Below are 11350 nucleotides of genomic sequence, written 5' to 3'. Positions count from 1 at the left end.
AGAGTTAGATTCATCAAGGTTTTCAACGGAAAATCCTTCGAATTCTGACTCTCTGCTTGACAGAATAGAATTCGTATCCATTTTTTTGTCAGGATTACAAATTTTGAAAACACAACAGGAACAAATTTGGAAAAAAATCTCCCAAAATTCACAAAAACACGTTGATCATCGTACAAAACTATAGCTGAACTGTTTACACAAATAATCACGTGTTTTCACGAATGTACTAACGAGATTTGCTCGGATATTCTCATTTAAATATGAATAGGTGATTACGGGCGGTTTTGGGCGGCTTGGTCACATGAACCAAAATTTATCTCGGGTGGCCTTGGGCGGTTTGGTAACGAAAGGGTTAAGCTAGTGAGAGGAAGGTAAATTGTGACTAAGGTTTAGAAGATTTTAATTTAGAACTTTTGAAAACAATACATTCATATTACAGAGGCAGAGGCAGTTTGGTATCAAAAGGGTTAAATTAAAATATCTTTACATGTGACAAATTATTTATTTATATGCACACACACACACAAATAATATTAGTGACCACAAGCATAAAACCATATCAGTAAATTAATATATGTACATATATATATATATATATTAGGGTAGTAAGAAGCACCAGCTTTGCTCAGGAAAGGAGTTATATGAATAAGTGTTCTTTCATATTTATTATAATTCTTTTATTTAATTTTGGGTTTTGGTTTGCAAGATTCTTTATGCAAATTCGTGTGTTGAAGCACATTTTGTGTCTGGGGAGAGTACTTTTTTAGTGCCAACACACTCACTCGTGAGTGTGTTAAATAAAGCACTAAAAGGAGAAAGACTCTCCCCAGACACAAAACATTCTTTTATATATTTATAATTCACAGTTCGTTTCTTCAATGAGGCTGAGGCACTCAGATGAACACAGGCATTGGTAAGTGAATTTAACAACATTATTATAAGATTTGGCTGAAGAGAATCAAGTGCTTTTTGGCACTGAATTCAAAATCATGATACCAACTGCCATTCTTTCTTGCAATCTTGCAGGAGGTAAGATTCTTATTCACTTAGTTTTTTTTCTCACACCCCCACCCCCCTGTCTGTATAAATTTGATTACCATGGCTTCAGAAATTTTTCAAGACCCCTTTCTTTAGCAAAGCTGGTGCTTCTTAGTACCCTAATTACATATATATTATACACACACAAATAAAAACCCTTTCGAATATTTTTTTTATATAAAAAACATGCTTTTGTCATTATAGCTTCGAAATTTACACCTATCCACAGGTTAAAATAATTAAAGTAGTCAGGATTACCTTCTGATCCTTCATCAACATCTGTTTCTACTTCCTCAGGATCAGCTTCTGCATTGTTTTGTCTGAAATAAAATTTTATACAATTAAAGATATTGCTATTTATAATTTTCAAGTGTTAATTCCATTATTATAAATTAAAAATGTAAGTGATCAAGTAGTCTGGAAAATTTACTTTATACATCCAGAATGTTCTAATCACTTTTTCATTTACTATTAGAGGGGAGTATCTGTAAACAGAAATAATTCTGCCTACATTCTTAACCCTCTAAAATACACATTATATAAACAACAAATTATTTGCTAGAAAACTGCAACAGAAAATACAATCTGACTTTTCTCTGATCAGTTTTATAAAATACAAGTATGTAGCATATCAGACAGCTAATATGATATACTCTTTAAGTAGGTGGTAGCATCTCACAAAAACCAGCTTGTATCTTATAAATACATGGACAGTTTGAATTACTGGCCAGTGGTAGTTCAGATGGAGCAGTACCCAATAGACTTGTTAGTATTATCACAAAATTACAACCAACAGAAATGACAATACATAATTATACACAAACTAATTATTGGTCATATATCAAACTTCCTGTGTTTGTCCCACTGCATTTCAAAAGTTTGAAATAATCTACTGTTGGTTGAATTGAAATTCAATTTAGAGTCACAGAAAACAAGAACTTGGAATCAGACATTTCAATTTCTGAGTGTAAGCAATAGCATCAACAACACTTAATGCAATGATTTCACAAGAGAAATCTTTGATTTTAATGTATTTCTCAAAATCCAGATAAAAATAGTGGTTTCACTAAGTAAACAATTGAGTTACAGTACACATATGTGAGCACCGCAAATTTTTGGAGATTTTTTCTCTCTCCATTTTGACTTTCAGAAAGGTTTCATAATGGACAAAAAATTGATACTGGTTTTGTGATGTCAAGCAACTAGTTTTAATTTGAAGTACTTTTCGAAGAAGACATTAAAAATAATATAAAATATACAGCAAACAAAAACCACATGTATAGAAATGCTGGGATTTCATAAATATATTCAACTTCAAAATAACCTAGAGGAGAGTTATAGACAAAAACAGGTTTTAAAAGGCCTGTCAAAGTTATATACACTTAAGTTAAATTTAACTTCTAAATTATAATTTTATATTTTAAATACTCACGGGTCATTGTCCGCCATATTTACTTGACAAGTTGTAACCTGTAAAAGAAAGGTTTTCAGTGGAAATCCTTATGAGAAACACTTAAAAATCATAAATATTCATTTTGTTTATATATCTTACACATGAAAAGAGGATGCACTAATATGAAATTAGTGCTCCATTTTTGCAATTTTGAAAACTTTCTCTATAACAAGCAAACAATTACATATCTTATGATTATAGGCATGGCTACATAGTTAAAAAATTTGATTCACAACCATGTGTAAGTGTCAATATATCCTGGAGATAATTTATCAATTGTGAATGAAGTTGGCAGAGAGAAATGGCATGGAAGTCCATTGCACAGGTTAAACTTCTTCATCATGTAGTATAGGATTACATCTCATTGCATGGCACCTTAAGTGTCTCATAGCTTGGAGTTAACTTTTCAGAACAAAATCTGATGGTCAGAAAAACGAAAAAACCAGTCAGGTGTGTAAGTATATACTAGTATAATGTATCAATATTATTGACTACACACGCAAGCTTCTTAAAGCTAAATCCTTCCAGTCACCTAGAAGGCAGTCTGACTGCAGCATATTACCTCAGTAACTCAACCCATGGAAAAAGGTGAGGCAGCAGTCTATAGTCAGAGACTCTTGTTGCCAACTTAGCTTTCACATAATCACAAAAGCCAATGCTTTGATAAGAGGTACAAACAATGCACAAATGGGAAGATACAATACAAATAGGCTCCAGTACCGTTTCCATTTACCAACTCCACTGCTCACAAGGAAATGGTAAGTCAAGGCTAAAATGGAAGCCTAAAACTACTTGTGATTCTGAAAACACTCAGCCATGCTTGTGCTTCAAAATGAATACTTTCATATTTAGTAGTATATCATTCATTGTTGTTTCATTCACCTGACTACGGACATGTTGGAGCACTGCCTTGAAGGATTTTACACCTTTAGCAATATACCGTGCTTGAGAAGACCTGTCAAGCCAAGTGAGATTGTAATCATGGCCGATGCTGGGTTTTTTTTTAACTGGCACACAAACAGCAACCACTCCACTCTTGGGAGTGGTTGGCATTAGGAAGGGCATCCAGTTTGAGAGACCATGCTAAATTAGATTGAAACCTGCAGCTCCCCAGCTTACAAGTTTCCAAACCGTCCAACCCATGTCAGCATAGAAAACATATTAAATGAAGAAACTAACTCCAGGACTTGTTTTTTTAAAGCTTAGTGCTTAATCTTTCAGTTTTTGCTGAACTACCAAGTTAATAGGGATGTAAACACACTGACACTACTTGGGGAACAAACAGATACTAAGACGTATGTATATATAGGTCTAGCAAGATTGTTGAGACGCTTGAACGGAGGCATGTTGGTGTATGCTGCATCCAAGAGGTGGGGTGGAGAGGAGCTTCAGCCAAGACACAGGTATAAAATCTTCTGGGAAGGTAACAATGATGGGGTAGGTGATGCGGGGATATTTCTTGCTGAGAAATGGGTGGATAAGGTCATAGAGGTAGTCAATGTGCAATAGAGAGCTTAAGCTCAGGCTAGCTTTGCAGAATAGTATAGCTACAATTATATCTGCCTATGCCCCACAAGCAGGACTACCAAATGAACAGAAGGACCACTTTTATGATATTCAGCTGCAGGATACCTCAAAGATGATAGCACACTTGCATTTAGCTATTCTGCAAAGAAGCTTGGGAATGCCTCTATGAAAGACTGCTGAACATGGAGAAAGAATGGGAGAACACCAAAAGTTGACCCAATTGAGGGACTAGCTACCTGAATTGACAGTGCTTTGGAAGATTAAGCAATTGATATGAAGACAGGGACAGTCCTCCCTCCCCCCCGCCATCAGGAATCATCACCAAGATGCTTAAAATATCTGGTGGTATGGGTTATGGCCTAGTTGCCAGTATTGTAAATCAGGACAGCTGTGTAAAGTGCCATTCTCTAACTGTGGAGGGAACTTGTCGTAGAAGTAGACCCAAGAAGAGATGGGACACGGTGAAGTATGATTATTGAACTGAGCTTCACAGAGGAAATGACCGATCTTTTTTAAAACGGGGGCCACATTTTTCATTAATGTTTTACGTAGTGTTTTTGGTACCGAAAGACTTTCAAACTTCGTATACTTATCTATTTTGTGTTATAGAACAGAAAAATATTTTTGTATTCGAATTTATTTCATGTAAAAAATTGCCTTATTTCGATAATTTCAACCAATCACTGACAAGTATTCAGTTGTTTACATTTACTCCTTTGGCTGATTAAGCAGTGTAAAGCGTATCTAATTTCCATAGCTTCGTTTTGCTTTCTTCTTTTTAAATTTGCTGAATCGTTTGTTTATGTAGTCGGCACTTAATGTATACCGGATGAATGGACGTCAGTGATTGGTTGAAATTACAGAAATACAACTTTAACATGGATTAACTTAGGGATTTCTTTTTTTTTTTTAAAGAAGACTAAGAGAAAAAGATGTTTTATATGACATATTCTACCAGTGTTCCAAGTTTCAAAGTGTTTCGTTAATGAAAAATGTGGCCCCCCGTTTTAAAAAAGATCCGAAATGACTAGTGACTGAGACCTTTGTCAATATGCTGTGCTTGAAAGGACCCATGAAGTCAACTGAAATTATAGTCATGGCTGATGCTGGAGTCATGTAACTGGCACCAATGCCTGCGGCACATAGGTGACACCTTTCAAGCATTGGACCCCACAGCAAACCCGGGAGTGGTGACAACTTAAGGCTTAGTCCATATACCATAAATCTAAACTTTTAAGCCGTGGCATCTCACTACTGGATGCAGACTAATGTTTTGCTCAAGATGGACATGGGCACAGTGTATGCAATATATATATATTATATATATATATATATATATATAAAGGTAGGTAAGTAGGTACACACATACGCATGCAGGTATAACTGCGCGAAGTTTGTTTTGCAATCATGTGGTTTAGGCATGGCAACTTCAGAAAGTTCTCTCATCACACCTGGGATAACCAAGACCTTACAAGTGAAATTAGGTATATAGAAACTGAATGGAAGCACATGATTGAGACCTGCAGTTTTTCTTTTGTCTCCTGTAAACAATGTCCTACAGCTCAGCAGTCAGGAGGTAAAGATCAATAGAATTATCCTACTTTAAAAACAAATAGTAGAAAAAAAAAAAAAAGACATCTTGCTGCTTCAAAGATAGATAAGGAGAGAATTTATATAAATCAACGTATTTTAGTTTTAAGAGGACTTGTAATATTAAACACCGAAAGAGAACAATTATGAACGCGCACATATTCAGTCGTCTTTGCAGCAGTTATAGATTTACCCCAAGTGTCCATATAACTAAATGTAGTTGTGAAAATTAGCTGAAGGAAAAAATATTACAAGCACTTCCAGTTGAGAATAAAAAGCGGAAGTAAAGAATACGCACACCACCCGTTTTCGATGTAACAGTAAACACTGGCTGAACGTATTCTTTACTTTCGCCGAATAGAATATGGAAATCAAATTTTAAGGGGAAAAAGTGCCCACTAGCACTAAGTAGTAAAAGTCTTTCATTTACAGTACACTATTCTTCATGTGCTATGCCTATAAGTACCTCCAAAACTTAGCACTTATGCTGGTATTTTTAAAGCCAGACATATAAGGTAGCTTCGTCTTCGTTTGTTGAGTATTTTTTCTATCATTACTACATCCATAATATTATTTATATTTGTGGAATTCTTTACTCTAATGAAACAAATAAGTATTCAAATTTGGCAGCACAGCATCTCTAACGTTATTCCACAAGTTTAGTAACATGTATGACGGGCACAAACGTTTACTATGAAATTACAGTAAAAATAGCCGTGTTTATGGAACTTCATTCTTCTAAACGAAGATAATGTGCACTACCCAATTTCGGAAGCGGTAAAGACTTTCTAGCAAAAGAGAAAATAAAATAAAGATAAAAAACGATAATCTTTTTAGCGTACAGTAGCTCTCGTAACTAATTCAATTTGTACATCTGTTGACATATTTTCGACATCCTTGAAAGCAACGAGAAATATCTAATGCTAATGTATACAAATGATGCACATGCCAGCTGTTTGCCCCGTGAGCAAAAAACGTAAAACAATGTTTGACAAACTAGTTTGGTGTACCACGACGTTATAACTTTCTGAAAAGAAGGAATATGTTTCTATGAAATTTTGCGGAGATACATTGAGTGCAGATTACGCGTTAAAATTGGGGGTGGGGGGCGAAAGGGGAGAGAAGTTTTAGATCACCACCACCACCACACTACGCGCGTGCTGGTTACCACCATTCCAACCTCGAAATTACGTAATCTACAAAAAATAAATAAAAAAATAACATGCTGAATGTCATTAAAAACATTTTGAAGACTTATGAGGGAATAAAGTTGAGACGGGGAACGAATGATTTGAAACTAAACAGAAAAAAAAATTAAATGCTAAGCAGTCTGCATGTTTTTCTTTACTCGTTTCATTTGCTCGGCTCCGACGAAGCGCCTTCTAGAGTTTTAGACGAACAAATTGTTACAAGTACTTTTAAAAGTCTGGTACTTTTTCTGTCGTCCTTATACTGAACCGCTAGAGACAAAAACAAACCAACATCGTTGCTAAATGGTTTGGGAAGGGCTTTGACACATGTAATATATACATGAACCAGAAACCACGTGGTTGCAAATGGAGATTCTTAATAGAGCCATGTGAATGCCTTTACATGAAAATCTTCAAAAATTTTTAATTGGTGTTCCTTTTTTTCCCTAAAAACTTGCACTATATTAGTAACATTAACTGAAAACTGGAAAACCCAAATTAAATATTAGCACTGGTTAAAATTAAGTCATAGGCTCCTTAAAATTATATATTCGAGAACGTGTTCCTTGAGAACATACGACTAAATACGGACATTCTAAAATTATAGAGGCATTCCATTATAGAAATACTTAGGCCTCAGAATTTCATTAACATATTTTTAGTATCTTTTATATTCAATTTGAGAATAATACTAATTTCTTAACTATAAGATGTGACAAATTAAAACACGTGCTTCGTTGAGCAAAGGATAGCGAAAAGACCCCCCCCCCATAAAAGTCTGCAAGCGTTAGGCTTCTAGAGATACAATTACTGTTAACAAAAAAAAAAAAAAAAAAAAAAAAATTCACGGCAGCCGGCAAAGAATTTAATTCTAGAAAACAAAAAAATATTAAGAGCAACAGTTAATATCATTTATGCTGTTAATATGTCACAGTATGCAAGCAGACGAAAAACACAGGAGCTAGTTCCGATCGAAGTGTAATTTGTTTACGATAAGTGTAGTAAATATTCCCCCGTTTTAATCCTGAAGTCGGGAGTAAATTGCAGTCGTATATGGTATATAAGCTAGTGTTTATTGGTACATTTCGAGTCGCTTAATGAAGCTTTTCGTATTTAAGTCAACCTGAAACTCGCACGTGTGTGTTTCGTAATCCCAGTTTCAACAATTGAAACAAATATTTTGCTACTTTTAAATTACTAATTCAGTTTCATAGAAAAAAAAAGAATGTTTCTTTACTACGCTAAAGGTAATAGAAAAAAATTTGGTTTTGAATAGGACATCACCTCAAAAAGTTACATTACAAAACTTCAATAAATTGACGACTCCAGGATTCAAGCTCAATGAAAGCCAAGGATGGAGTACTAGTGTAATATAAAACATAAGGCCAATAGAGAGATACTGAAATATAGGAATAGAAAAAAAATACGCTAGATTAAGAAAAGATACAAAATGAGTGTTTATGGCTACATACATCTGACTAAACGAAAGAAAATAATTTACAACAGTTTGCCATTTATAGATGTCGGTTCTTCAACCAGTCAGAAACTGCGACTTAAATTAGAAGCCATAGAACTATTTGGAACAATCAACACAGCCACGGCTTTCAATTATAATTCATTAAAAGTGAATTGTTAACCCTACGTAATACTAGAAAAGCAAAAATGTTAAATGATAGTTTTCTTCGACATTTGCACAATGACGACGGCATGTGGGTGTCAGTACCCCAAGTGAAATTATTCTTCGTCGTTAGACAGGCGGTTGCAAACATTTCACAAGATGACACGTTCATATCGGCTAAAAACAAGTTCTAGAGTCTCAACTAGTGCTAATAACGGGCAGTCAATGACCCCTAGAGTTAAATATAATTCCGTTACATATGTTAGTGCAGAATGCACGAAAGACCTTGAAATAATGCCCTCTTAGCATGAATGTAATCAGCGATTACACTTTTTTTTAAAATTCTATATCTAATAAAAGATATATGGAATGATGGATAAAACTAAAAGAGATATGTAGAGTATGTTTTAAGCTGACTCACATTAGTATTGAGTTAAATATGGCTGAATTACATTTGCCAGAGAAATAGCGATATGGGGGTTAGTAAGAGGTGGTGACTGTCAGAGAGAACGGAGAGCAAACATGTGGCATCAAAAGAGTCTTCCTATCCTCGAATACTGACAGAAGAATTACAAATTTGGGACTATGATTCTGTTACACGTTATAACTTAGAAGTATTTCACCTAGAATGCGCTGTGAAGTCGACGATTTTATCACTCAACTTATATTATTTCGTAATACTGTTTGTGTAACTTAAGAACATCAAATTCGATTAGTCTTAACATATCATGAACAAATATATTCCAAAAATTAGTTAAAATGAATTTCGTAAGATAACAGGAATTGCTTTTTCTGTTAAATATTTGCAATTAACTAGAAGGTTCTAAAGAAAAGGGAGGCCCCAGACACCCTACATGCAGTCAATAAGATCATGGTCACAAGAAGAAAAACAATTTAACACTCAACATAATAACAACTATTGGTGTACAGATATTACAATAAATTAACTTACAGTAATAACGATTAACTTAAGTAGATTACAGTAAAAAAAATCAAAGATTTCTCCTTGCATAAAGAAACTTACCGTAGAGCTTTTCGAAGCTGCTTCTAACACGAGGGTAAGATGATGGTCGACTCCTACACCTAATTCCAGTGACGACAAATGTGATTGGATTAAATTGCCATCATACCAAATAATGGACCAATGAAAATTGTTCGCTTTTCAAGCTGCTGGTTGCGCATACAATTTGGCGGGTAATTGGATGTCGAGGTAGGATAGATAAAGGGGAATAATTATGAGATTTGATGCACATTATTTGGCGTCTTCACTTCTATTTCATACATAGAACACAAATTCCACAATTTAACACTCCCAATTTTACGTATGACATTCGTACATACATTACATTTTGGTTATGCCTACACATTGTGTAAGAACGGGAAACATTAACCATTACTTATGAGATAGGCTCAGCCCACTATATTGGACACCTTACTTCAGGAAATAGTTACTGAGTATCAAAGGAAGGAATTCAATTCAGAAGTAGTTACAAATATTACAGAATTATTCAGTTGGTATGAGTTAATTCAAATACTCTGAAGTTACATTTTCTTCAATGAATTATTTTCAAGTTATGTACTGTGATGAGATTTGATGCTGATAATAACAGTTTTAGATGTTAAGTTGACTTTTTAAGCACTCAAGTAGTGACTTTCAAACTAACATTATCAATGAGATGTGGGAAAGTTTCAAGATAAGCGCCAGTTTCAAATTCCTTAGATTTTGAAACAATTCAAATTTATGAACTGGGTATATATATGTTGTTTTAATGTCCACTTTTTCATGTTTGCTTGGGTCAGACAGTTTATTTGAGGCAGATTTTCAAAGATGGGATGCTCTTCCTGTGCTAACTCTCACTTGTTTCCGAGCAAAGTGATGCTTCCTCATGGCCAGACATGTTTCTGAAAAATATTGGTTCTAAATTTTGGCACAAAACTAGCATTTTCGGGGGAGGGGGCCAGTCGATTACATCAGCCCCAGTGCTCAACTGGTTCTTATTTTTTCAACTTGAAAAAAAAAACGAAAGGTAAAATCAGCCTTGGCAGGATTTGAACTCAAAACAGAAAGATGAATGGAATACTGCTAAAGATTTTGTCTGGTATGATAACGATTCTGCCAGCTCACCGCCTTTCTGCAAAATATTGGAAATGATTGACACTTGTGTGACAGTGACATGTCTACAACTATCACACAATGTCAAGACAAGGAGACAGACACATGCTCACTTGTCATCTCTGTGAGGCTGAAAATCTGAAGATCCTTTCTTACTACTTCATCCCACGTCTTCCTGGATCTAACCCTTCTACAAGTTCCCTCCACAGTTAGAAATTGGCATTTCTTGATGCAGCTGTCCTCATACATGTCACATGAACATACCAGCACAGTCTTCTGTCTTCCACACAATATCTGATGCCTTGTATAGCCAGTTTTGCTCTCAAATCACTTACACTCTGTCATATGCACACTGACAGAGTATGTTTGCTTCATTTCTTTGCATGTCCACAGTGGTTACAGCCCAAATCTCACTGCCATGTAGCTTAACTGCTTGTACATCGGCATCATACAATCTGCCTTTCTCTCTGAGTGAAAGGCTCTTTGTTACCAACAAAGGCAGTAGCTCTCTGAACTTTGCCTAACTCATTCTTATTTTTTCACCACACTTTCAGAACTACTCACTCCATTACTAACTTAGTCACCTAAGTGACAGAAACTATCTGCTACTTCAAAGGATCCCTTTGACATTTGAGGGAGTCTATTTCCTCTCCATTCCTAGTGTTTAATGTACCTGGATATACGCCACACACAAAGACTATGTTCTCTCTTAACCTTCCTGTGATACCACTGCAGCACTGGGTACGCTGTATGGAGTTTCTACCACCCTCTTTTCTACATATTGAGCAGGGCCATCTCCCTGAAGAGATCTGTGATTTGTC

At 35.2% G+C, this 11350-nt stretch overlaps 1 protein-coding gene across 6 annotated transcripts in view; it reads right to left on the bottom strand.

Annotated features, from left to right (window-relative positions):
* The window catches only part of LOC106876225 (nucleosome assembly protein 1-like 1), a 23750-nt gene extending 14173 nt beyond the window's left edge, over window positions 1-9577 (bottom strand). For 5 of the 6 annotated variants that reach the window (XR_008264237.1, XR_008264239.1, XR_008264238.1 and 2 more), the window contains exons 1-3: window positions 9369-9437; window positions 2471-2508; window positions 1297-1358 (exon numbers count right to left, since the gene is read on the bottom strand). Coding sequence is in view for 3 of the 6 variants with exons in the window: in XM_052968307.1 (XP_052824267.1) it covers window positions 1297-1358; window positions 2471-2508; window positions 9369-9428 (160 nt within the window). In the remaining 3 variants the exon portion in view is untranslated. The other variant, XM_014924699.1, reaches the window with a different exon arrangement.
* Window positions 9578-11350: the final 1773 nt, after the last annotated feature.

This window comes from Octopus bimaculoides, chromosome 5, assembly GCF_001194135.2.
Source record: "Octopus bimaculoides isolate UCB-OBI-ISO-001 chromosome 5, ASM119413v2, whole genome shotgun sequence".
NCBI classification, from domain to species: Eukaryota; Metazoa; Mollusca; class Cephalopoda; order Octopoda; family Octopodidae; genus Octopus; species Octopus bimaculoides.
Note: the sequence above shows the minus strand (reverse complement) of the source record. Positions and strands in the feature narration are given on the sequence as shown.